The sequence below is a fragment of the Pezoporus flaviventris genome, unplaced genomic scaffold (assembly GCF_033815535.1).
Source record: "Pezoporus flaviventris isolate CSIRO_AGI_PZ_B2104156 unplaced genomic scaffold, CSIRO_AGI_Pfla_v1 ptg000036l, whole genome shotgun sequence".
NCBI classification, from domain to species: domain Eukaryota; kingdom Metazoa; phylum Chordata; class Aves; order Psittaciformes; family Psittacidae; genus Pezoporus; species Pezoporus flaviventris.
The window spans coordinates 33,803,754-33,831,741 of record NW_026892584.1 but is presented as its reverse complement, the minus strand read 5'-3'; the positions used below and the strand labels follow the sequence as shown (position 1 = coordinate 33,831,741).

General features: G+C 38.4%; 1 protein-coding gene across 6 annotated transcripts in view; it reads left to right on the top strand.

The window, feature by feature from the left end:
* Positions 1 to 334: 334 nt before the first annotated feature.
* Positions 335 to 27,988, top strand: part of PPP4R3A (protein phosphatase 4 regulatory subunit 3A) — a 43,548-nt gene continuing 15,894 nt past the window's right edge. For 2 of the 6 annotated variants that reach the window (XM_061463795.1, XM_061463794.1), the window contains exons 1-4: positions 335 to 787; positions 7,241 to 7,296; positions 17,122 to 17,220; positions 21,602 to 22,219. In XM_061463795.1, coding sequence (XP_061319779.1) covers positions 646 to 787; positions 7,241 to 7,296; positions 17,122 to 17,220; positions 21,602 to 22,219 — 915 coding nt within the window. In that variant the 5' untranslated portion in view covers positions 335 to 645. Of the gene's footprint in view, positions 788 to 7,240; positions 7,297 to 15,606; positions 15,672 to 16,263; positions 16,397 to 17,121; positions 17,221 to 21,601; positions 22,220 to 25,791; positions 25,914 to 27,988 lie in introns of those variants that run through there. The other 4 variants (XM_061463797.1, XM_061463799.1, XM_061463798.1 and 1 more) reach the window with 4 other exon arrangements.

Here is a 27,988-nt window from a genome sequence, read left to right as displayed (position 1 = left end):
CGGCACCTCGGAGCCCCGCGCTGACGGACTGCGAGCGAGGGGCTTCGGGCCTGGGCAGCTGCTGCACAATAGAGCCAAGCTCCAGGCCCGGGCGAGTGGCCCCTCTCCCGCCTGCCTCCCCTCGCCTGCTTCACCGCAGCCTCGCCAGCTTCCCGCCTGCTTCCTTCGCCAGGGCCCGGGTCCCCTGCTCTTGTCACCCCGGGCTGGCTGCCCTTTGCTGCCCGTGCCATCTGCTCTCCACCGCTGCTTCCACTCCCGTGGATCCGCTTCTCCTCCAGGAGCCCTTCTTTACCGCCTCTCCTGCCTGCCCTTCACCCTCCAAAGAGCCTCTCTCCTCTGCGCAGGCTTATTCGTCTTTTGTGCTGCGCCTGACGGTACCTGGAGCAGCTCCCTTTTTCCATCTCCACCTCTTTTCTCATTCCCCTTTTTCCCTTGAACCCCTTCCCCCAACCCTGTTACCCTCGGCAATGAGGAGTCCCTTGGAGCACTGAAGAGGAGTAAGAAAAGCTTGCTTGGTGTGCCTGTGTGGGGCTGCTACCTTATCTCCCGCTCCCCTCCTTTGAGGGGAGCCTAGCCGCCGAGTAGCCTCCTGCTTGTCCAGCTGTTGTAAGCAAGAGTGGTGGCTGTGTTGTGGCAGGCGGCAGGATGACTGACACCCGGCGGAGGGTGAAGGTTTACACGCTAAATGAAGACCGCCAGTGGGACGATCGAGGCACAGGGCATGTGTCCTCTTGCTACGTGGAGAGGCTCAAGGGCATGTCCCTGCTAGTCAGGGCAGAGAGTGATGGTAAGTGTGTATGTTAGACGGTACAGTCTTTCCTCATCTTACCCAGAAAAGGAGCTGGTCTTAGTTTTGTGTCTGTTGCCTTAAGGTTTTGCTGCGTAATTCTAATGTGATTTCTAAAAGCAAGTAGGCTCTAACCAGAGTTCATTCGTGGTAGGCCAAGTGAAAGACATGGAAGATTGCCATGAAGTACAAGCATAGTAGACACTTGGTTCATAGTGAATAGTGTGTTGCATACAAAATACTTGAAGCTTATGTTGTAAAGCTGGAATGGGTTTGGCCATCTAGTGATCTATCACTACATGCCGAATGTACTCCAGTTTCAAAACTGATAACTATGATGTATCCTTCCTTAGATGTTTCTGGAAATGATCTCGTGAATGGAGTTGTTCAAAACTTAGATCATGTTTTTTAGCATAAATTTTTGAAAGGCGATTGGATGGCTAACACGTTTTCCCCCCCACCCCTTCTTCCCCCTCCCCCTTTTCTTTGATAGCTTTTAGAATGTCTTGCATAATTCTTGCTATCAACAGTTTTCAGAGGACACTTGTTACGGTAGTAAAGACAGTACAGTGGATAGAACAGCATTTTCAGAGATTTTTTTTTTTATGGAATGGTATTTCTCAGTCGTTCAATAGTTCTAGATCTTCCTGTAAATACATTTAAAACGATGCATTATTAAATTCCTTCATATTTTCTGAACAGCATGTAACAGTTGTGTAGGTTGAGTAGTAGCATCTGCTCCTGCAGCTACATGTTTGGGCTAGTCTTGATTATTGGTTAAGTGACTTCATGACTGCTATGATCAGAGTAGATTGTAAAATACATACTTTGCAGTATCTAGCATGTATCATTTTGATAGTAAAGTCTGTCAGTGTATGACTTACTACTTCATTAGATATACAGCTGGCTGTATCTGGTGACTTGTAGATCTAGTTGTAGCTTGTGACCGTCAACAGACCTTGTAACTTTCTTTATTTGGGTTTAGGAGCTAGTTGAAAAAGCATCTTGAGAATCATTACATCTTACTGTTTGAAAAAGTACTGACAAACTGTAATCTGTACAGTACAGATCATAAACTGATATGGAAGAATGAAACTTTGAGCAGGATTTTGATAATAGAGCTGCTGATAAGCATAAATCTCAGGATTTTGTTGCTTCTTGATTATACTTTAAAAAGTTGAACTGATGTTAAACGGATAACTTGATTTTATTTTTCACTAAAGTTGCATTTATAGTTTGGCCATCTTCATAGTATAACAGAAATTGTTTGAAATGGTAACAGACTTAGTTTCATTTCAGTGTGAGAAGGGAAGTAAAAAGGTTATCACTACGTTTTTAGGCTGATCTTTACAGTATATTTTATTATAGATGCCGTTGCTGTGTATATAGTTGATGTGCTTGTGTTTAAAAACTGTTATGTCTTCTGCACACTAAACAGTTTCCTATTTGTTTCGCTGGGTATTTTTTAAATTCTTTTTAGAAAAGAAAGCAAAAGAACTGCAGGTCATAACCTGCTTGTGAAGAAATAGCCCATTCAAACTAAAATCCCTTTATTGACTTTTATTGGGATATGGATGCATAAGACTGATTAGAACCTGAATTGGGCTGTTGTTGCCAGCTTCTTTGTTGTAAATGAGCATCTGTAAGAAAGAAAATACAGACTGGTATAAATGATCCCCAGAAAAGATGAAGTCATTACTTCGTGTTGCATAGCTAAGATATTCTGTCAAAGCAAAACTGGCTCAAACTTACTAATTGCACCTAATACACGGAAGTTATTTAATGGGATACTCGCATTAGACTTCTCTCAAACAGAATCCACATATTTCAAGAGTATTGAATAATACAGAGCTTAAGTTCTTAATTTAGTAGGTAGTATCAGTCCTGGGTAAATGTGCACTCTATTAATAGGCTAGTTTTTCTAGCTTGCTTTTGTAAGCACGTCATAAAATCAATTTATTTTGTGTACTCTACGTGGCAGTTGTTTACAGGCTGATTTTGGAGGCAAGCATAGTCATTTTTACGTGTGAGCAAATGTTTTGGGAAAAGGTAACACCAGACTAGTGTTTTAGGTACTACACAATTTGTGCATTCTCTTGCATGCTTTTTTAACTAAATGAAGTAATTCACTGTGATTTCTCTTACTCCTCTCTCCCTCCCAGTTATCAGAAACATAAAAGTACTGGGAACCTGACCTGTACGTCATTTGTCTTCATGTTTCTGTTGCGTTCTTGTATTGTCTTTCTTTGTCAGCTCCTTCTCGTTCCACAATGAAACTTCTTCCTTCCTAGCTTTTCCTAGCGTTAGAGCTGAGATTTATCCTGTGCATGCTGGTGTGTTCTTACTGACTTATTCAGGAAGCTGACTGAAAACCTTGGGATCTGCCTAAGTTAAAAGCTCTGTTTCCTGAGTGGGGGAGGCTATGGGGGATGTTAGCAAGAGTTCTTGCTGTGGATGGGAAATTGCCAGTCATGTGAAAAGGCCAGTTCGGCTGTGGACAGCGTGACAGCAGAATTACCAGAGGTTCATTTGGCTGATCACTGGGGCTAGCACATAGTTCAGTCTTTTGATTGAGCAGCTGTGACTTGGTGTAGCTCCATAGCTGCTTTCCGAGTGGCTGAGATTTTATGGCAGGGTCAGGGGGTTCAGGTAAGGGGGGCAGTATGCCAAGTCCAAGGTAAGCAATCATTTGAAATTGGAGGAGTAAGAGTGCAATTTTTTTTTTTTTTTTTCTTCATCTATAGGAGTAATTGGGATTTGGTTTTGTTTGGTTGTTTTTTTTTCCTTGGGTTGGTGGTGGTTTGGGTTTTTCTTGGTTTTTTTTTTTTAACACCATCTTAAGAGCTGAGAGCAGTTGGATGATTTACATTGTTATCTGAGATGTCTAATGCTCCCAAGGCACTAAACTTTAAGAATCATTGCAGGCTATTTGGAGTAATCTCTTACTGTACAGAAATAGCATAAACTGCTTTCAGATCAGATATATTATGCTTTTAAACAGGGAATTGATTTTTTTGATTTTGTTTTTTTACACTTAAACAGCTGTTAACTTTTTTACTTAAAACTCTGAAAAGTTTCGCTGTATGATTCCTAGTTGCACTGTATGCTACTGGAGTTGCAGTAGGGCAATAGTGAACTCTTTTCTTACAAATAATCACCTTCCAGGTGAGTTTCTGTGTGTATTTGAAAGCCTTTGGTTTCTTACCTGTTTCTCACATGGTATTTGAGGCTGTGGTGGCCTGCCTCATTCTTGAAATGTCTGTGTGCTTCTAGATTTTAACTGCATAGTTTCACATCACTTTTTTTGTTCAGAACTCGGATGCCTAAAGTGACCTCTGTAATGAACTTTTCTGTTCAGCTAAGTCATGTTAATTTGAAGGCTTAAACTTTTAATTGAAGCTTACTAGTCCTCACAAGTCCTTACTAGTGAACTCCCTCATTGGAGGCCATGTTTAATGACTTTAGTCACAGGGCAGGCACCTGCATCCTCACTCTTTCTTTAGACTAGTTATCAGTAACCCTGTAACACTGGCAGAAAGCTTAGCCAAAGTTTGTCTTGTTTGTTTTACCTTGCTCCAAATTTAAGGGTTTAATTTTGTTTGTTTATAGGAAAGCAACACCAAAAAATTTGTGGTTATGTACTTACTTTAGGTTAAAATACCTAAAGGGGGCCTACAAGAAGTCTGAAGAGGGACTTTTTACAAGGTCATGTAGTTGCAGGACAAAGGAGAATGGGTTCAAACTTAAACAGGGGAGATTTAGGTTGGATACTAGGAAGAAATTCTTTACTGTGATAGTGGTGAGGCCCTGAGAGAGACTGCCCAGGGAAGTTGTGGCTGCCCATCCCTGGCAGTGTTCAGGGCCACGTTGGATGGGGCTTTGAGCAACCTGGTCTAGTGGAAGGTGTCACTGCCTATGGCAGGGGATTGGAACTAGATGATCTTTAAGGTCCCTTCCAACCCAAACTATTCTATGATTCTACGAAAATGCCACCCCTTACCCCTCAAGAAACCCAAACCAAAACAAAAATTACCCAAACAAAACCATGGGAGTTGGGGATGGGCTTTTTTTTGTTTCTTGGTTCTCCCCTCTCCTTAATGTTTGGGTTTGAACCTTCAGAAATACATTAGACTGATGAATAGTCTCTTGCAAATGCAGAGTGCATTCCTGGACCTCAGTTTGAGCTGTTTCCTGTGTTTCAGTGGATTGGTTTCTGTGAATCACTAGCAGCAGAACTGATTGCAGAGCTTAAACCTCTTTGTGCATCTTGCAGAAAACAGCACTTGAGCTGAAGTTTTCATTTAAAAAAACCCCATGTTTGTACTGGTGCAGGGAGGTGAGTGACACTGTACCTTTTCTGCTTTTGAGGAAGGATCCACGTAACAGTTAGATGGGAGAGGAGCAGTGTTCCATGTCAGCAGGTCTTTTCCATATGTATATATGTAAACAAGTCTGCAGATTTGTAGATGAAGGCTACTGGCTCAGAATACTTCTCTAAGTATCTTTGAAAATAGCATTGTATATCTGTATATGTAATCTCTTTGAGCAAGTTGTTCCCTGTACTCGCATTCCTTTCTCAGCATAGAATGGTGTAGTTACAAAACAAACCAGCTGTGCCTTTCTGCATTACAGTGGCAAATAACAGAATTCTGCAAATCAGTGTTTTCTTCTTTATTAGATGGTTTCAAATGTTACTTTCTGGCACCAGTGTTTTGCAGTTCCCTTTATAAATTCATTCAAGGATATAATTAGATCTGCATAATTTTGGGGAGTTTATTAAAACCATAGCTTGTATTAAGGTAAGTTTTCAGGTGTTACCTAACTATAGTCATTGGGTCAGTGAAGATGAAATTTTGTTGGTGTATTTTTATAAAGTAGACTGGATAGTCTTAATGTATTCTAGCGTAGTACCAAAAGAAAAATACCTACAGAGAAAGTAATTGCTTATGACAAATGCGAGATTAAGCATCTTGATCTGTGTTTAGGAATCAGTACTGATACTGATTTTGAATGGAGGAGAACTTTGGTTTGGGTATGTTGAATTTCTGTAACTTTTTTCCAAAGAATATATTTGTGTTACAGATGTCTATTACTGCTGCCTGGTTCACAGAAGAAATTAAGGGAGACCTAAGACTGTCTCATACCAGCAAGGGGCCTGACCCTGTAAAACTTAGTATAGGAAAATAGGCTCACTAAACTAACTGGTAGAATAGTCACTGATTTTTTAGTAGTTGAACATTTTAGAACAAATTGCACAAATAGAACATCAGATCCTTCAGAAGGATGGGTTGGGGGCAGCTGTTAGGTGTAGGGCACACCTTTTACACTTCACTACATTTCTATTTCCAAATGTATGTTTTTCTAGTTATGAATCACAAATGGTGAGGAATAAGTTGAATCATGTAGTAATGAGAAGCAAGTCAAGCCTTATAATGCTCGATTTGTCTTTCCTGCAAACATCAGTTTTAGCAGAAGAGGAGAATAAATGTTCTGTGGTAAGTGTAGTAAGGAAATTATTCTTTGGTGTCTCCTTCTAGCCTGGAAGATGAAATGTCTTCATTCATTGTCTTCCAAGATTTATTTCAAGTATTTTGTCAAACATGGTGTTCAAGACTGCTAATTTCAGGATTCCCATGTCTGTAGATGTGTGTTCAGCAGTTAAAATATGTTGAATTTATCAATTGCTATAATTCTTACGATTCTGATTTGTATTTGCTGCTATTAAATATTTCTAGATAGTGAAGAATTTGTAGAAGTTAGTCAGCTGGGTGAATAGCTGAAAATAATATTCTAAAACTTCATGTATTTGAAGCTGAGGCTTTGAAACTGAAAGTAAGATTGAAGTGAAATAGTGCCTGTAAGAGATGATTGTAACAAAAAGGGTATGCTGGTTTTAGATGTTCACTAGGCAAACCCAAAATGCAGATCTCAGGACTGTGGCCTAAGTACTAGTGTATTGGAGTCATCAGTAAAGCTCATCTAGGATATTTTCCTTCTCTGTCCAGCTGTCACAAGGGTTGCTACTCTAAGCATTAGTTTCTGTATATGCTTTCCAGCAAAAGAATGTGTTTTAGCTAAACTTTAAGAACAAATACCACATGATTAGCAAAATTCATACAAAATAACTGGGGGTGATCTGTGAAATACACTTATAATGCTTTTTGTGTGCTGATTTTAAAATCTCTAAAAACATTCCCTGAAAAGTCATTACTCTGAATAAGAAAGCAGTTCAAAATCCAGTCCTCAAAAGAGTCTTGGATATTCTGTACTATGTGAAAAATATATTTGAGGGAAAAACAAAATACAAAGCTGTAGAATATGGTTTTCACAGGCTCGTTGTTGGGAGGAAGGGTGTAACTACTTGTGGAAAGAGTGATCAGAAGATTCATGTTGAAATTGGAATTTAATACACATGTAAATAGTACACATGTAAAGTGGAACTTTTTTTTCTAGGTTCTCTTCTTCTGGAGTCGAAAATTAACCCTAACACTGCGTACCAGAAGCAACAGGTAAACATACTGCTTTTTCTTCAAATTTGGAGGCAGGTTCTTTAACTTCAGCAATAGTTGATTGTTGGTTTGGGGTTTTTTTTGCCTCTATTTCAAATTTTATTTTATGTTTTTGTACCAAACATAGGAGACAAAGTAGTTCTCAACATTTTGTGCATTTCATAATATACGCGTGTTATTTCTCTGCAGTGTTTGTGAAGTTTATAGATAACTTGCACTCTGTTTTACATCAAAAGTTGCTTTGGGAGAGACAGGCAAAGCATAGGTGTGAAAATCACAAAGTAGCTGAGGTTCCTGAGGATTATAGTATCAGAAATTTAATATCATCTGGCTTTTTTATTTGTATTTCAGACACTACAATTTGCGATGTGTTTTGTTTAAGACTAGAAGGCTTTAAAGCTATTTAGGTATTTACCTTTGTTTGGTTTTTGCTTCAAGATGGATATGGGTTACTAAAGCTTCAAAGCATTCTCTGTACACAAAAGCAGCTTCTCACCTCTAGCTTGCACCTTTCTTCAATTATTGAAGCCCTGAAAGAAAGCTGCTGAGGTGGGTGAGAAGTGAACTGTAGGTCTTGAATTTTCTTTTCTGTTAATCTCTCATGGATGCTGAGAATTACCCTTAGAGGTTTAAAAATGTTAAACCAGATTGTATTTTGTTGCCCATCTAGTCAGCCCAGACTTGCTAAAATCTGGTAAGGTGCAGCTAATGTATTAAAATACCTTTCAGTCTTCACCTTTAATAGTTCATTATAAGCATAGATGTACTGTAGTTTTGCTCACAGGCAGACCCAGTGGTTGTGCAGCTGCTTGTTGGATTTTATCTTGAACTGAATGAGGAGAACCAGTCTGGGTTAAAATACCCTTCCTTGAAAAATTTAACCTCTATCAGCCCCTTGGTATAATTAGTAATGCACCATATCAGCAGTCTGTACTGAACAACTGATAAGGCCAATGGAGAGTGGAAAATCAATTGCAGGGAGTAAGAAAAGACAAGACCAGAAAAAATGCTAAGTAAACTATCTCTTGGTTGTAATCCTGACTGTCCTGAGGTCATGGTTCTATGATACAGTAACTCAAGCTTTAGGACTCCTAAAACAACGTTGAGTATTTCACAGCTTTATGACTAAAAGTGCTGTTCTAGTGTAAACTTGCTTAGCTGATTCAAGTCTGTTGAAAAGGCACTGAGGTGTGAGCCTTGTATCAATAGGCTTAATGCCAGATCAGATGTGAAGCTTACTTAAAGTAGGCATAAAAATTGTCAGATCTGTGCAAACCCCCACACGTGCCTGTGTGTGCAACAGCGTTTCACACCTGTGGTCATGGCTACTCTGGGTCAGAGTCAGACATGTGGTGTGATCTGGCACTGCACAAGTCAATACTGGTGATTGTGAAACTGTGGTTACTAAAATAAAAATATTAAACTTGAATCTGTCCTTTTGAAACAGCACTGTATGTGTTCTGTGCAGGAGAAAGAAAATTGCTGTTCTTAAAGCTTTCAAATGCTGCATAGACAGAATTTATATTTGTAGGTGGATTTTTCATAATAGTTAAGCCAAGCAGTAACTAATATAGATTAAATGTAGGGCCCCACTCTGAGCCTTACAAATATCAAATCTTTCTTGGTGGGTGTACTAATCCTGCTTTATAGCACATTCTCTTTTATGTGAGGCCTTCTTTTCCTTTATTAAAAGGCAAGTGCAGAGTTTAAACCTGATTCCATATGAGCTAATCTTAGGAATTTAACAGCTGAAAGGAAGAGTTGCTTATTTACAGCTGCTCTCATAGAATTCTGAACTCCCTAAACTCACTAAACCACAATACTCCAAATCCCTCTTCAAAGACTCATAACTGTCTCTGTGAGCAGAAGTTTCAGGCAACCTCACACAATACCCATTTGTGGAACTGTGAGATGGAAGAGTGAGAAATCTTTCCTTTTTGGCTTCAGGATGCCACTTAGGTCACCTAAGCTACTACTGAAATTGCAGCCTGAGGTAGACCTTTGAGTTTGCCTGCCAGTTGTGCTCATAAAGTTTCGAGAACAATCTTCTAGAAACTAAGACTTAAAACTTCAAAGTTAACTTCCCAGTGTTATGGTCTTACCAACCTTTTATCTTTGAATTTTGTTGTGAGGGTGAGCCTCCATTCCATTTTAAAGAGATATGCAGCAGTACATCTGTTTTTACTGTGACGTACTTAGCATGTGCCTTGTGGGTCTTCAGATATCTAATTGAACTAATGGAATTAGTGGATAAGGTCTTTGGATGACTATTGTCTCAGCTGACATGAGGCTTGTAAGAAGGAACAATTTTTTTATTGGACCAACTGATATAATTTGTGATTGGTAGGAAGGAGAGGTATGAGAAGTTCTTGGGGAAACTTTCAATGCCAGTTGATTTGGATTCTTCACCAACCCTATAGATAATAATAGGGGTGTAATAAACAGTGTAATAAACAGTGGAGTTCTTCAAGAAGAATTTTGTAATAAACAGTGAAGTTCTTCCACTGGTGAAAGAACCTTCTACCTACTCTGCACTGTTAATGCCACTGTGAAAATGATTGTCTCATTAATTGTTGGTATCAAAAATGATGCAGTCTCAGGGTATACATCTGCATATTTTAATGATAACTGTCACAGCTTAGAACATTATTTGTCAGAATGGTAGTGTGAAGACCTGAGTACAAGTTTGCCTTGCTGCCACTTTTGTCTTGGTGTGTAAGACATCCATGGAAAAACAAATAAACCATCCCCCAAACAAACAACAATAAAACCAAATAAATAAAAAAACTAAACCAAAACAACAGAAGCCATACCCTGTGAACCTGACATAACATTTTGTCAAACTGTCTGCTTTAGATTTCTTGGGGTTCAGAGTTGAAAGCGTTGACTGCCCTTTATTGTGGGTTAGTCAGGTCTCTGTGTGCACATAAATGTTGATCTGATTGGTAGTAGATGCAAATGTCTGCCCTTTGGAGAGAAGAATACTTGGTAGATCTTGGTATCGCTTGGGGGCTCATTTTTCATGCATCAGCACTGTCCTGAGATACTTCCCCTGTCTTCCCAGACTTACTTACCACCTGGAGGTTTGGAATAACTTGTTAAAGTATGAAACATGTGGAGAGTCAGATAAATTAGATTAAGTCTTTCTGTCACCATGAAGAATCATTCTGCTGCGTTCATGAAGAAAGATGTGTCTGTGAACCTCACCAGTGGCAGTTTTTGTATGCTCTGATCTGCATGCTTCCTGGCAAACTCGTCATTACTTATACTAGAACTAGAAGAAAGGAATCCATGTGAGGAAAATCAAGCTAGAAAGAAAACATCTTGAGAAACTAATGCCTTGTGGCTCAGAAAAAGGACTAATATTTCTTTTTTTAAGGTATGATTTGTAGTCAGAAGATTTATTCTGAAGAAGTAAAATGTGCATCAGTACAACTCAGCCTCCTGATTTTTTCTTGTTTAGGACTGTATGCTGAGTTTTATTATTATTCTTATTTTTAAATGTTACCATAATGATGATGATAAGTTCAGTATGGAATATACTGGATTTAATTATGGGTAAGTAGCATAGAGCTTAAAAGCAAATTTTGTTAATAAGGGTAATTTAATTATACAGTGGTTGCTGGACAACACATACAATACTTAGTTTAACTCTTCTGGTGTTGTTTTCTTAATATACTAGTAAAGGTAAAAGATACTTTAGTTGCAATGCCCTGGTGAAGTCAGTTTACACACACTTCAGTTCATGCTCTGTTTCTTACATTGTTGGGTATTTTTTAAAGTATTAAAATGCCACAATTCCAGAATGCTAGTGTCAGAGATGCTGTTCTAAAATGAACATTCTTCAGAAAATGAGTAATTGCATTAGTATTTTAGAACAGCACATTACCTCCTATGCAACCTTAGAGGAGAAATAAACTCTATATACTTAGCATTTATCTAGGGAGAAAACTGGTACGGGTGTCGACTGGGGTATATACTTTAAATATACTTTGGCAGCACTTTAGCTATAGAACACTAAAGACTCACATTCTTTATTTTAAATACATCCACGTACATCCTGTAACCCAGTGACAAAATATGTATTACATCCCCTTTTGTGCCTGAAACAAGGAGGACTTGAGTTGCTTCCAGCTGCGAAGTCCTGCTTCTGCAGTAGAAACTTCAGGGTCTTGTGTTCTCTACTTTTCATTTCCTCACAAGAATACAAAACTTGCATTCATCTAGAGTACGTTCTGTTAACTACGTAGTTTAGAAGTAGTTATCCTTGTATAATGGAGAGCAGACTTGCTAATAACAAAGCTACATTTTGAACAGATCCAAAAAGGCAGTGGCAGAATACTCTGAGAAGATGAACTTCCTGCCCTTGCTGTCAGGACAAGCGAGTCAACAGTGAAACTATTTCAATAAAATTTGTGCCTATTGTAGCAAAGATAGTAAGGAAGAATGTGTGGTTTTGCAGGGTGAGAGGAGAAGCAATTAGAGTGACTGCTCTTGGGTTTGGTTGGGTTGGTTCATCTATTTCAAATAATCACGTTCCATTATCTTCACATGTTACCCAGTGAAATCCAATTCTGCTGCTGTTTCTGGGTATGGTCACTAGGCCAGTGAGTCCTTTCTGTTACAGAACTAATAAACTGGTTTTTATTTCATGATTCGTGGGAATGCAGCTATGAAATTGATAACTGAAAAGTCATGTATGATTATTGAGCTTTCATAGAAGTTAACAGAATACATTCTGCCATAAGACTGAGTGTGCTTTAATATATTATCCCAATTTTGGGGTTAACATTCAGATATTCCAGTTTCAGGTGAATAAATGCACAAAACCAAATGCAGAAGTGAACCTTTATATTACATTACTAGGATGGGATTTTATAGCCAGAAGATCCTGGTGAAACCTAACATGGTAGCTGTATAAATAAACTTAAAAAGCTTGGGTAGCACCAGTAGTTTATTTCTGAAGCAGAAATCTGCTTAGGAAATTGTACTTTTGATTGTAAATATTTAGCTAGCAAGATGCTGAAAGGTGGCTTGACATGTGGAAGTGTCTGCAACTGTAAACAGTGTAAGGGTTCTGATAAGTAAGACTATCAGTCAGGCAGTCCAAGAGGGGGAGGAACAAACTTCCTGTGCTGAACTTCCAGTGGGATCCAAGAAAGTTTCACAGGCCTGAATTGTTTGATGACTAGAAGGAAGAGATTAATTTGCTTCTTAAGACAGAAAGCAAGCACTTACGAAAGACCTGTGTAATTTGGGAATCGCTACTTCTTGAGAGTAGCTTGAATCTCACAGGGATGCCAAGAGAATATTTCGGAGCTGCTGTGAAGACTGATAATCATTCTCCCTGGATGTGAATACTAGTAGGAGGCCACTGTCGAACAGTAGTAGTTTTCTAAATTTTACCGCATTAGGAAAGAAAGCTTAAATCAATTTTACAGGAGAATCAAATCCTGAGTACTGATTGCTCTGAAATTCTTCATTATAAAATCCCAGGGCTTGCTTTGGAGGTTGTATGAATGCTGTACAATGCACCTGCTGATCAGCTTGCTAATAATTAAATAAAACTATTGAATGTCTAATAAAAATGTGATGTCTACTGAGTGTTAGTCAAGAGCTTGAGACTGATGGTGTGTATTCAACAACCTTTCTGTTAAGGAAATAATAAAAAAAAAATGTGAGGGGAATCACATGGTAGATACTAAGCCTCACTCATCTAAATACAGTTGCACTGTGTTCTGGCTCAAACTATTGGAGTAGTATTTTTGAAGTTCAGCTTTGTGGAAATGAAGTCTTAAATAAAACTGTAGGACACAGTAGTGTTCCCTGCAAACCTCTAACTAACCACCAAAGCTTGCTCCGTGTGGGTATGATACAGCAAACGATGAGACAAGCAGCAGAGGAATCCCCAACTGTATTCTGAAGAAGTTTTGCCTCAGGCTGTATCTTTATAAGCATAAGAGTGCAACCTCTTTGGTAGAAAGGCTATATACCTCTTTATGGGAATGTTATATATGCAGGTCTTCTAACAAGAGGCCATGATAAGAATTTTGGCTTAAAATTAAAAACTCCTGGTTATATATGAGCAGTCATAATGAACAATAATGTGGAAGAACATGAATTTATATAAATGGTCTTAAGGAGACAGCAAATTTTGTATAGGCTAAGATAGTGATGATCCATTCAACTGGCACTATTGTCAAGATATTTGTTTTGTGAAGCAGCAAGTGATTTTCAAACAGAATAAGGTTGAGAACTCTATATAAATAGTTTCCTGATTATCAGCCTATTTAAAAAAAATCTTGCCAAGAACTCAAGTGCATCTTTAAGAATGTTAAGAGCTAGAATCCGAGGATTCTGGCAAAGTACTTGGTGTGAAAGCCTTCAGTGATAAAATGTGTCCATGTTTATGGCATAGTTCACACAATATAGCTATGGTTTAATACTGCAATTTCACATTTTAATTGTTTTTAATGCCAGGCTAGACAAGAACAGGTTTCAGATGTTTGTGTTAGTCGTTTCATCCAGTTCCTTGTCTAGAGATTAACATTTTGTATATAATGAAAAAAAGGATATGTTTTTGATCAAACTGAGCCAGAACTGCTTTTATGAATCATACGAGATTGAAGATTTTATGCTCAGAAGGGTAATTTGCAAGACTCATCTCCTTACCTCTCTAACCAATAGCTCCTTCTCCTAAGCATTGGTATTCACACTGCTGTTTTCTCTCTGAATGGGAGAGGCAGTCTTGAGAAATTGTGGTTGCTTTTTGGAGTTGCAAGAAGTAATGTTTGGCATTTCGAAGCAACAGATAGTTTTATTCCATAGCTGAGAGATCCAGAGTAGATAGTGGATTCACGTTACACTGAGGAGATTTCAGATCAAACACATAGAAAGATTCCTTTAAATAAAAGCAGCAGAAACTAGATTTTTATTATTTTTTTTTATCTTTAACTGCATCTAGAATTCCCTTTAGTCACTTCTCACTACATATTATTTCTTGTCATGCTCTTCTTTTTGATGATTAAAAGCTTTGTATGGTTAAGGAAATAAAATTGCATTAATAACTGTGTGCATTTAACAATGAATTTAAACTTTGAACTGTATATTGTGCACCAGAGTGAAGTGTTTTTTCTCACTTTGTGTTCTCTTTAAAAGCTTTTTGAGGCAAGGAAGAATGTACAAATACTCCTAAAGATCCAGAGAGCAGCAATTGATAGATTTCAGTTGAGGCACTGATAAGAATCTATGATATGAAATCCTTGTATGATAAGACAACATACAACTAATCATTAGAAATTTTTAATGTTGGCAATTGGAAAATACTTTTCTGATGCTAATATATGTAACTTGAGTGTTACTGTTTTGTTGCTCAGTTTATTTCAGCAGATTTTGGTTTGCTTTCCAAACAAGGAAAAAGTGAAAAATCAGAATGTGTAGAGGTGAAAAAAATAGTCTGAATTCCCATATATGATAGTAGCTGATATAGTAGCTATAAGAACAGTTGCTATACTATAGCCAAATGCACATCTGTATATCTGTGACTATAGTTTTCAAAACAGCTTTACGTTTGTGTCTTCTCTTTCATTTTTTTCTGCCTGTCTTTCTCCCTCTATTTCTTCTGTCCCTGGAAGAAAAAGAGAGACTAACCAACTGATCTGTCTTGGTCCTGTGCTGGATTTTATTCAGAGACTTAAGAGCTTTTGTTTATTCAGTTTACCACAATATTATTAATGCTGTCCTTATTTTTATTCTTTTAGTAATTTCTCTATTTGTTAGTCATGTTTTTATAAAGAAAAAATTACATTTTTATCTTCTTTTGGAAATGGCTTGCTTAGAAATTTAACCACTTTTACTTAAATGGTGTTATAATTAGATAGGAGCGTTGCAAGTTCTGCTAGGGTCTACTTAAGCTTTAGTGTCAAGGTTTGTTTTTGCAAATATTAAGTAAGTGCTACTCAGTGGGAAGCTGATGAGACAGCGGCCTTAAAATTTCTACAGCATGAGCACTAATTGCAGAGATTAATGTATTACAGTTTGAACCTGATAGTTCCAATGAATACTGCAGTAAGGGACATCCTATGTTTAAAAGATGGTTAAAAAAAAACCACAAACCCAAAAAAAAACCCCAGAATTTTCTTTAGGACCTTCCTTTTCTACATTTTTGTAGCCTGTTATTTTTCTGGCTCTGTAGGAGTCAGCAGTACTAGGTGCTGTCAATCTGTTATTACCAGAGTATTTGCACCATGACCTGTCTTGTAGAGAATGAAGTATTAATTGTGACTTTCTTCTTCCTTTTGTATTTTGGAGGTGGTCTTCCTAAATCCCTTTCTTCTGTGTACCACCTCTTCCTCAACCCTTTGGAAAAGGTAAAGGTAAACTATTTGCCATTTGCAAGGTAAAGCCATTTGTGCCTCTGAAGCAGTATAGCTGCTCTGGTAATGGCAAATTGATTATATTGTATTGCTTGAGTGAATCCTAATGGAGCTACCTTATTGTGCTCTTTAGACTATAGTTAAAGGAGTTTTCTAGTAAGTGTATATCAGAATCTCAGTGTAAGATTTCTCTTTATCCTCAGTGTTCATTTTAATATTTGAAATAAATTAAGCCTAATTAATAAACTGTCTTAAACTATATCTATGTCTGGCAGCTTTTAGTGCTTTTGCAAATATTTAAAAGTAATTCCTTTAGGAATAATCACTTTATGCAGAATTTATACGTAATGATGCAAAAATACTGTAAGTTATAGTTCTCATTGAAATATAAGTGGAAAAATTATCGTGTCTTGTGCTAGTGAGTAAATGCACGCTTTAGCATTAAAGTAATGCAGTTGCATATATATGTTTGATGTGGCTGTATTTCAGCTAGCTGTTATAAGAAGACAAAAGACAAACTAAAATTGATTTGCTGTGTAAATAATGCAGATTATATTCTCTTTTCGTGTTTATTTTTTATTCTAAGAGTTGTTTAGCAGACTGTAAACTACTCCATCGAATACCTTATCAGTGTGCGATATCACTGTTTGCAGCATCAGCTTCCGCTTCCATGTATTGTTTTTGCATGCAGTATGAGGGCTCTGATAAACTCTTGAACTATTCTAGTAAGTAGATGAGAGCTTAACTGTCTGGGTAGTAAACATAGCTAAGCGTGGTTTCAACTAACTTGTGGAAATCTAGGGCAAAACATCCTTTCAGAATTTGGAATGTGTAAAAATGGTGCGTGTGGTTCAGTGTAATATGTATGCATACTCTTAGGCAGTTAGCTGTGTGCATATTCAAGTTGCTGTTCTCATTTACAGTTTGTAGGCATCTTGGGGCTGCTTTTTAAGCAGCTGTTCTGTGTTTCTGCACAGTGACTTCTGGGGCTTATAAGAATGAGAAGAAAAAAAAAAGGATCATAATTTAGTTCCTATGAAAGATATGCAGTTTTATGTGGTCCGGTTGAAAAAAATTTAAAAAACCCCAAGCAAATCAAAACCAAAGCCAGTTGATTTTTTTAATCATGATTTATCAGAGGATTCATTGAGGTAGAAGTACTTACTCTAGATCAACCTTTTTGAGATTTACAGTATTATGGTAATTTGAATTAACTAAACCTTTCAGTATGTTTCTGGAACTTCCTTAATTTATGCAAAAATGTTTGTAATTCTAAGAATCTCAGAACTTATAAGTCTTGCAAAGTATGAGATTGCATTTGTAGTATATTACTCTCCTGTTATAATAGATGTTAAACTGTTTTTATTTTAAATTTTTACACTTCAAACACTCTTCAGATTTGCAAAATCTGAAGTAACATTGTCTTAAAATACTTTTCCTCTCTTTAAAGGATACCTTGATTGTGTGGTCTGAAGCTGAAAATTATGATTTGGCACTTAGCTTTCAAGAAAAAGCAGGATGTGATGAAATATGGGAAAAAATATGTCAGGTAAGTTTGACAAGTCTAAGATTGAGACAACCTAAATCATCTTAATGTTTGTGTTCAGAATTTTTAGACTGTTCTAAGAGATGAATCTGAACACAGTGGATAGAAAGTGCAAACTATCATTGTAGCCACCTCCCCCAAATTCTACATTTGTTGAGTTTGAAAACTTTCTTCTTCCTCCAGAAATTTGTTACGAACTTAAAGTATGTTTGCAGTGGTTTTTTTTACAGTATTTTCAGGTCTTTTTAGCTCTATTAGTGCCCAAGAAACTTTAGCTCAAAAATGAGTGCTTAAAACGTTTCATAACAATTAATTTTGTAATTAAGTTTTCCCAGGATGGCCAAAAGGAAAAGGTTACCTGTCCACAGTTTTGCTGTAGACAGAAGACTGTATGTGAGCTATTAGTGAATTTTACAACATATTTCTCATAGACTTAACCATATCTTCTTCACATTTCTGTATCTACATTTCTCGTTCTCTTCCTCTTATCTCATTCTGCTGTTTCAGGTGAGGGCAATATTGAGTTTCTCAATAGAACTTTTCCGTGTAAGTATGACAGTATGCTTCTGTTGACTGTCAGGGTATGGAAGATTGATCTGATAGTTCCTCTGAAGTAAGAGATAGCTCTGTCCCTTCATTATCCCCTCAAAGCTATAGTTCTTGCAGTTTAAAGAAATGAACCTATTTATATATAGCATATATATATTTTAAAATGCACTAATTAACTCATTGTGGTTTACCACTATGACCACCTGACAATATAGTCACTGAATCAGTCTTGTTTCTGGATAACGTTTGGTTAGGTATTGACTGTTGGCCAATACCTGGAAGATTTTAGTCAATGTACTCAATTAATTTTGTCAGTTCTTGTTTAGGTTTTTTTTCTTCCATTCCAAGCATTACAACTTCTCTTAATTTCTATGATACATTAGGTGGCATTTCTCAAAATTTGTCTAATTCTCTCTTTATGGACTCTTCTGTTCTTAACAAACCTTGAGCTTGCTCCACTGTCTTTTGGACTTGTTCTCACTGATTTCAGAAAAAAGCAGAAGAAATCTGATTTTACAATTGCATGTGTATAGATGATTCATTTTTTTAGAATTTAAAATTAAATCAGGAAATAAGTACTACTTATGTAAATAAGTACAGAAATATTTCCAGGAACCTTAACCATCAAAAGACCGAAAGTTGGGGAAAGAAACAAATTGGGGGAAACTGTGTTCTTGGGAAACATGCAGATAAGAAGCCCTAGCTTCCTCAGCCTCATGTAAAGATCTAGCATTTTTGTAAGAACCAGTGTCTTTACATCCTGTTTTGAGGCCACGCTATTGTATTGTGTCTCGTGTACTTTAAAGCTTTTAACCTTCCTCAGTTGGAATCATAGAAGAGTTAAGGTTGGAAAGGACCAACGCCCCTCTAGTTCCAACCCCCCTGCCATGGGCATGGACACCTCACACTAAACCATGTCACCCAAGGCTATGTCCAACCTGGCCTTGAACACCACCAGGGATGGAGCATTCACAACTTCACTGGGCAACCCATTCCAGTGCCTCACCACCCTAACAGTAAAGAACTTCTTCCTTATATCCAATCTAAACTTCCTCTGTTTAAGTTTTAACCCATTACCCCTTGTCCTGTCACTACAGTCCCTAATGAAGAGAACCTCCCCAGCACCCCTATAGCCCCCCCTCAGATACTGGAAGGCTGCTATGAGGTCTCCACACAGCCTTCTCCAGGCTGAACAGCCCCAACTTTCTCAGGCTGTCTTCATACAGGAGGTGCTCCAGTCCCCTGATCATCCTCGTGGCCCTCCTCTGGACTTGTTCCAACAGTTCGATGTCCTTTATATGTTGAGGACACCAGAACTGCACACAATACTCCAGGCAGGGTCTCATGAGAGCAGAGTAGAGGGGCAGGATCACCTCCTTCGACCTGCTGGTCACGCTCCTTTTGATGCAGCCCAGGATACGGTTGGCTTTCTGGGCTGCAAGCGCACACTGCCTGCTCATGTTCATTTTCTCATCAACCACACCCCCAAGTCCTTCTCTGCAGGGCTGCTCTGAATCTCTTCTCTGCCCAACCTGTAGCTGTGCCTGGGATTGCTCTGACCCAGGTGTAGGACCTTGCACTTGCCATGGTTAAACTTCATGATGTTGGCATCAGTCCACCTCACAAGCGTGTCAAGGTCCCTCTGGATGGCATTCCTTCCCTCCAGCGTATCAACTGAACCACACAGCTTGGTGTCATCGGCAAACTTGATGAGGGCGCACTCAATCCCACTGTCCATGTCAGCGACAAAGTTGTTGAACAAGATCGGTCCCAGCACCGATCCCTGAGGGACACCACTCGTTACTGGTCTCCAGCAGGACATTGAGCCATTGACCACAACTCTTTACGTGCAGCCATCCAGCCAGTTCTTTATCCACCGAGTGGTCCATCCATCAAATTGATGTCTCTCCAATATAGAGACAAGGATGTTGTGTGGGACAGTGTTGAATGCTTTGCACAAGTCCAGGTAGATGACATCAATTGCTCTACCCCTTTCCATTAGTTCTGTTATCCATCCAAGGACGTCTCCTGACCCTCCTGCTGCACTTCCTTCTAGTTGGGATGCAGCACTCCCTAGCTTGTTGCAGGTGATCCTTGAATATCAACCAACAGTCCTGGGCCCCCGTGCCCTCTAGGGCTATATCTCATGGAACCTTACTAAGCAGGTTCCTGAAGAGGCCAAAATCTGTCCTCTTGAAGTCCAGGGTGGTGAGCTTGCTGCATGCTCTTCTCCTTGTCCTGAGGATCTCAAACTTGACCATCTCATGATCTCATCATCATTATTTAAGTTATTAAAGCTTCTTTTAAAAAGAAAACCTTGGTACCACTTGTACTGGAAGTGGTTGCTGATGTATAAGCAGAACAGTATGTGGAATTTGACAGCATTCTGGATTTCACTCTAAGTATAGGCTTGCTGTTATCCATGAAGATTTTCAAGATGAAAAAGAACTGTCTTCTACCAGTCTACATGGCAATGCTTTTCTGGATTTGACATTCCAGACACCAAGCAGATACTACTATAAAGATATCATTAAAGCTGAAACACTGGTGCCCAAGCATCTGTCTCTGTTTTCTTTCCTCACTAATTTGTTCTTTCCGCAGTCTTGGTGTATCTCTGGAGGGATCTTTGCAGGTTTTGTGTCTTGTTTTGCTGACGGCTCCAGATTTCCACTGCTGTTTCATTAATGTTTGTTTGGTGCTTTCTGTTCTTAAGAGGGGACGCTATGCCTCTCTTGAGTATTTAGAAAGCTCGCAGTAACGGATTTTGACTTGCAGCTCCCCAGCATTGAAAACAACAGATTAGCAAGACTGGCCTCTCTTGTCTGTTTGAGGTAGCAAAAGCTTTGAAAAGTATGAAGAGCACTTAAATAGCCTGTAGATAAATGTGTGAAGTTATAACTGCAATAATACCATACTGGTTTGCATTTGAAAATCTGTCTGCAGAGAATCATAGAATCGTTGCCTGTTTTGGGTTGGAAAGGACCTTCACATCATCTAGTTCCAGCCTCCCTCCCATGGGCAGGGACACCTCACATTAAACCATGTCACCCAAGGCTCTGTCCAACCTGGTCTTGAACACTGCCAGCAATGGAGCATTCACAACTTCACTGGGCAACCCATTCCAGTGCCTCACCACCCTCATAGTAGAGAACTTCTTCCTTATATCTAACCTGAGCTTCCCCTGTTGAAGTTTGAACCCATTACCCCTTGTCAGCTTGCTACAGTCCCTGAAGAAGGGTCTCTCTCCAGCATTCTTGTAGGCCCCCTCAGATACTGGAAGGCTGTTGTTACGAGGTCTCTGTGCAGCTTCTCCAGGCTGAACAGCCCTGCCTTCCTCAGCCTCTCTTCATACAGGAGGTGCTCCAGCTCCTTTATCATTCTCGTGGCCCTCCTCTGGAGTTGTCTCAACAGTTCCATGTCGTTCTTATGTTGAGGGCACCAGATCTGCACACAGTACTCCAAGTGGGATCTCACAAGAGAAGAGTAGAGGGGCAGTAGCCTGTTAGGAAGTTGTCCATACTAGTAATTATGAATTTCCTTTTTTATTTGGAATACTCGGGAAATACGGCTTTTCTCTTTATTCTCTCTCCTTTTTGTAGAAAATAAATAATTATCTCATGTAGAAATAATTTTGTTAAGCCTTCTGTTTGCAGAAATCTTTTCATTATCTCTTACTTTCCAAACCAGTTGTACTCAGTGTCAGACTTATGTTTGCACTTCTGTTTTGGCCATACCAAGAAAAAGTGTGTCATATTTGAAACGGTATTTTTATAAAAGCGTTCAGGTAGCAGTAAACATTAAACTCCCACTTTTTTGAGTGCATCTTGTTTTGTAGGTTCAAGGGAAAGACCCTTCTGTCGATATTACTCAGGACCTTGTCGATGAATCTGAGGAAGAGCGTTTTGATGACATGTCATCACCAGGTCTAGAATTGCCATCCTGTGAATTAAGCCGGCTAGAAGAAATTGCAGAACTTGTGGCATCTTCACTGCCTTCACCATTACGTCGTGAAAAACTCGCACTAGCACTGGAAAATGAGGGCTATATTAAGAAGCTCTTAGAAATCTTTCATGTGTGCGAAGACTTGGAGAACATTGAAGGACTACACCACTTATATGAAATTATCAAGGGAATTTTCCTTTTGAACAGAACTGCACTATTTGAAGTCATGTTTTCTGAGGAATGTATAATGGACGTAATTGGATGCCTAGAATATGATCCATCTTTATCACAGTCACGGAAACACAGGGAATTTCTGACTAAAACAGCAAAATTTAAAGAGGTGATACCTATATCTGATCCAGAGCTGAAGCAAAAAATACATCAGACATACAGAGTACAGTATATTCAAGATATGGTCCTACCCACTCCCTCAGTTTTTGAGGAGAATATGCTATCAACACTTCATTCTTTCATCTTTTTTAATAAAGTGGAAATAGTTGGTATGTTACAGGTAAGTTTCAGAATTTCACAGTCTCTTTATTTGTTATTTGTGCTTGTGCAGAGAAAGTTGGATAATTTTTCTTGGAAAGATTGAGATGCTTCAGTGGAACCTTCATTTCTGTGATTCCAAAAGTAATTTTGAAGTATGACATAAAAGGCATGGATTCAAGTACTGAGCTGTTAAGTATATGTTCTTAAATTTCAGATACTGGACTAGATTCTCTGTAACTGATCTAAATGGAGCAAAACATATGTGGAATCCTGAGTGAGGTGGTTTGGAATGAATAGTACTGTTTGCACCTTGCAGGTTTGATTTTTTGTAGGGGTTAGTGGGTTTTTTTCTGTATTTTGGGACTTTTCATGTGATGCAGTTAAGGATAATTTTTGTCATGCTACCATGACAAGAAAAAAAATACAAAATTACTTCACCCAGATTTCACAAATACAATCTCATACCAGGATAAAACTGTTTCTGATTTGGAAGTAAATTAAATCGGTTGTTTGGAAAGAACAGGTTCAGAACATAACATTGCTTTAGGTGCTTGAATGTTTTCTTAGTTTGTCTTTTAAGTCCCTAAATAATACTGCTTATAATTGCCAGGTTTTTGTGATGTTTGTCTTAATGCAAATGTAAAGAGTTTATATGATGATTATAGATACCTTGCTTACATGTCTTAAATATTCTGCACCAACCCATGAACTTCCCAAACTCCTCAGAAATAGGTGGAATGTCTGTAATAGGAGCTTCCTAACACTTTCAGCAAACTCAGCAAAGTGTTACAGCACATCCATTGTAGTTTGTTAATTGTCGCTATCTTAATTCTTCTAACATTTCGTAAATTCATAGCCACTGTCTTTGTAAGGGCTGTCTTATCTGGAGAAATGTGCGAAGTGCTAGATGTTACTGATGACCTTAATCATATTTATCTGATGACCTTAATCATATTTATCTAAAGTTGAATCTCAGCATACATCCTGTTCAATTTTACGGAATATACAGCAAAGGAGAGTGAGCTTTTACAAGCTCATAGCAAAACCTCCCAACCTTCCATCCACCACACTCATTTGATCAGAATACCGGTATTATTTAATCCGCTCTATTGGAGCTTTAATCTTTTATATCCACGCATGGAGTATTTGATAAGCATCCAGATGTGCATGATGTCACCCAGGCCTAGCAGCTGAGGCATGTGCCTTGTGGGCAGACCATTACTTCCAGCAGCAGCTGGTGGAAGGCTGGTAGAACATCAGGGGCCTCTTTGTTAGTACTAGACACCAGTTTGCACCCAGCTGAACCAAACTCTTCATGTCTGTATGTGTGTCCTTGATAAATAAAGTCCCAAATGTGAACCTGAAACAGTCAGAAGGCCTGAAGCATTTTGGAGTGGCCATTTTGAGAAAGCTTACAAGTCTGATGTTGCGAGTGCTGAATAATTCAGTTAAGGGATCTTAGCTTAAGTATCCAGTATGACCTGTGTCTCTAAAATATCTAGACCTCTTTGCAAGGGTTGCTAAAAGTAAAGTCCTGAGGATCATATATTTTAGCTTGAAGAGGAGGAATGGAAGAATTATTCAGGAGTGTTGGTGTTAGTGGCTGATTCTGAGAAGCTCTTGAAAAGGAAGCTGGGCAAGGAAAAAAGGGGACCTGGTGCTGCAAAATCATTAAGGGTGACTTGGGTAACTTGATTGAGTAGCTGATTAGTTTCCTCTTTTTCTTTCTCTTGCATCCTATGTTACGTTCATAGATGTAAGGAAAGCTTGGGTTAGAATATCAAGGATTGGTGCAGTTGAAAAACATTTTAGTTGCAGTTTACAGTTGAAACAGAGGCTCAGGTCTGATTTCGATTTGTTGTGTGACCGCAGGTTTCTGAGCATTATCTTCACTTCTGTTGCTGTTGTCTGTGGTTGAGAATAAAGTGTACTATGTGTGCGGTGGGGCCAGAATAGTTAGCAGTGCATGACTTTCAAAGTTAAGTAAATCCTTCAAATTGTTCAAGTGCTTTCTACAGTTCTGAGCAGCCACAAGTGGTAACACAGGAGGAGGAGCACATATTCTGTGTTACATTGCATTTCCTAGACCTTTCACAGTACAGCTGTATAGCATTGAGTGGTTACTCCCTGAGTTTATAAATAAGACGGTTGGAAATTATATCATATTCATGATCAGTTCTTGCTTTTGAGGGAATTAAAAGAGGCTATCACAAATTATACACCCATTGCATTTCAAAGAGATTAAATGGCTTGATCGATCAGTTGATAGATTGATTTTTCTAGTTCTGACAGTGTAGCTCTAAACCAAGGTTTAAGCCTACTTACCTGACATTTATTTATTGGTTCTATCATGGTATTTCAGTGGTGGGGGGTGTTATTTCATGAAAGATTTAAACTTGTCTCTGGAGTTTCTGGCATTCATTGTTTTAGATCTTGTGAAATCCCAACGCTCACTAACCTTACATGTGTACTTAAGAAGCTGGTGTTTTATAAATCGTTGTTGAGGAGTTTCTGGGATGCTTCCTGGTAGTTTGTTGAGACCCATGGATGAGTCTCAAGTTCTTAGTTGATGTGTAGTGCAGGTTAATGCTTCAGCTGTTGACCTTAGGTTGTCTCTCCTGGACCACTGAGAGGAGAGTGATCTCTTTAGGAAATTTTACCTCTCGGGTTAAAAGTAAAGTCCATGAGCAGCTGATACCCTGTGACATACTGCAGCTATTGTGTGTGCAACTGACTTGTTTTATATTCTGTTCTTTTCTCTCTTCCTGACTGTTAAGGAAAGGACAAGAAAAACTGTAACTTCCACCAGGACAAAACAGAGAAGCTCTACAGAGCCCTTCTCATGTCAGGCTGTATATTAACTAAAATGGCACACTGCACTTCCCTCATTTCAAATGAACTGAGCCATACCTTAGTTACAGAGAAGCGACTAGAAATTTGTACAAGCCTCTGTGTAGGTTCTGCCTTATGCTTTTTGACAGGCCAGGTGACTTTCCTCAAAATTACCACTGTGTCTTATTTAAGGTGTTTGATGTCAGCATAGGACATGTAAGGTCAATTTTTCAGATAACTAGTGAATTCTGTAAATAAGAACATGCAGATTCTTAAGAATTGTGGCTTTTTTAGGGATTTTGGACATCTTGGGAAAAAAAAAATACATCTGCAGTCATGGAGGATACCTGCTTCCATGATTTTGCTTCCTTTGGTAGGTAAATAACTTCTGGCTGTTCTCTGGTAAAACAATAAAAATAGGGAAAGGAGCGCCTTTGGCATTTAGGGTTATGAACTGTATTCCTCTCTCCTTTACGAAGGTTAGCTTTTCCCATAATCTTTATGTAAATGTTTACACTGATGGGCTGTTATAAGAAACTGAGGTTAGTTTATTTGTGATTTAATTGTCTAAGATCTGTAATTTTAAGTAACTATGTGGAGATCTCACTAAACTAGATAACTGTTGTTCATGATGGATAGTAAGCCCGGTATTTCCAGTCTATAGAATTAACTGCTCTGGAAACCTCTGCAATTACAGGTTTTGTGATTCGCTGTACATGAGATACGAAAGAGGTATATAACATTTTTTTCCAATTTCAGCCCCTCCTAATATGCTCTTACTGCTTGGCGTCCAGCCTGTTCTAGTCTTGAGATGTCATAGCCACCAAGAAACCTCTCTGAAACATGGAGTTCGCCAAGTTTTGAGAGTGGGGGTGGGACAGGTAAGTGGTGTTTCTTACTTTATATGACGCTCTTTTGCAATAAAAAAAATATACAGTAATGTTCACACTGGAGGCCACCAGTTCTTTCCCTTTGTATTATTAACTAGTTCTTAAAAAAAAAAAAAAACAAAAAAAAAAACTTGCAAAACTGCGCCATAGAGTGAGCAAACACTGTTTCCTTCTGTTCTATTCCCCCTTTCTCATTGGCGTGCTCTTTTTGCTAGCAAGGTCCTGCAGTGTTTTACTTATCCACAGTACAGAATATTGTTAGGATTACTTTGGGGTATGTGCTTTTAGACTTATATTCAGAGTCTTTTGTTTTGAGGAAAGTCAAGAGTACAATGGGAACATTGGACATATGTTAAAATAAATCATGTGCCTACGAAAGCAGTGATCACATGGCATTACTGCACTGGTAAATTAGCATTTTTAAATACATTTTGCTGTTAGTCCCTATATCCCTTTTTAATAGCTAATAGCTAAAAAATTGTAGGCATTAAAGTACACTTAGGTATATACATTTAGGTATATTTTGCTGGATTTATATATAACAACAGGCTGATTATGATTTTGAAAGTGGTTTTACAGGTAGTTACTAATTCTTTACAGAACTCCGTGGATGCAAGTATAATTATCTGTAGTTGTTTTAGAGACAGAATTGTGTCAGTGCATGTGGGTAGCTTTACACAAATGTATTAGGACTGGAATGTCTTCTGCCAGTCTGCTGTTTTGTAGTTGGCTCAGGAGTAACTCTGGAGATCCACTCCCAGCAAAATTTACCTTGCAAGTAAGGTGTAAAAGGATGCCACTTTCTGGGGAAAATGACAGTGAAAGAAGTTTGGAAGTGGTGCATGCTAATGATTTCTGAGATTAACTTCTATATTTTACAAAATTATTGTCACTGTCTACAGAAACTCCAAACGTGATAAATGGATCCTATTGCTGTTTCAGCATGCTGTTTCAAGTGTAAATAGCGTATTGATAGCAAATGAAGGCATATGTGGGAAGGTAGTCTGAGATAAAGGAGACTGAAACATTTTTTAAACTATAAAATCCTCTGTTGTGGCAGCAGGAAGGAATGTATGTTTGAAGCTGTAATTCTGTTTGCTGGTAACATTTTATGAAACTTCCTTGAGCTGAAATATTGTTTCTGCCTAAGATTGAATATGGAGGTAGAAAACAGCATGGAAAGTGTACTGTTTCCCAGCTCAGGTGTCACAGAGCTTCTTGAAAGTTTTTTTGAGTAAGGCATATTTTCTGCCATTTATCTGTAATCACAGGCATGAAGGATCTGATAAGTGCAAGTTAATTATATTTAGGAAAGGCCTGCTTTTGAAGAATGCCTTTTTAAATGCCTACTAGTAGGAGGGGGAGGACTGCTTTGAAAGTTGAATCACACATATAAATAGTGTCTTTTTTTGTGATCCTACTTTGTGGGTTTTCTTGTTTTTAAAGTCATACATGATTGAGTGCATAGATAGCCTGACTTAATTTTATCTTCATGAACTTTGAAATATGTTAAATCCAAGGAGCATCTACTTGGATTTTGCAGAAGCATAAATGAATACACTTAGTATTTGGCATATGCATAGTTTAAGTATTGCACATTTAATTAATTTCTGTGCATGGGGAAAATACCTATTCTATAATTGCCTCATAAACTGTCGTTTGCAGTTTTATTTTCTTAGAAGCAGTTGTGACTTTCACGGCTTCCAAATGGATTTTAGTGCTTGTCTGCACGAAGGGGCCAGATACTACAAAGAATTATGCATTTATGCTATGTTCACTTCACAGCTGTATTTTGGGGGATTTTTTCAAGTTGGAAAACACCCCAAATGGGAAACACTTAAGCTTGTGGAATTTTAGCATTTGGTGTTGGTGCTTTGTGACTTCTAATATATGCAGACTCTGCTTTAAGACTTTGCATTTCCGTAGGTTCTGGTAGTGTTGTCCAGGAATGTATCTGTAGGTATTTTGCCCATGTCAGTAATTTTACACCCTGAGAGAGAGAATCTTGTATTTAGAGTGTCCACTGCAATCACAGTTTTCTATAATATAGGCGTGTTGGGAGTTTT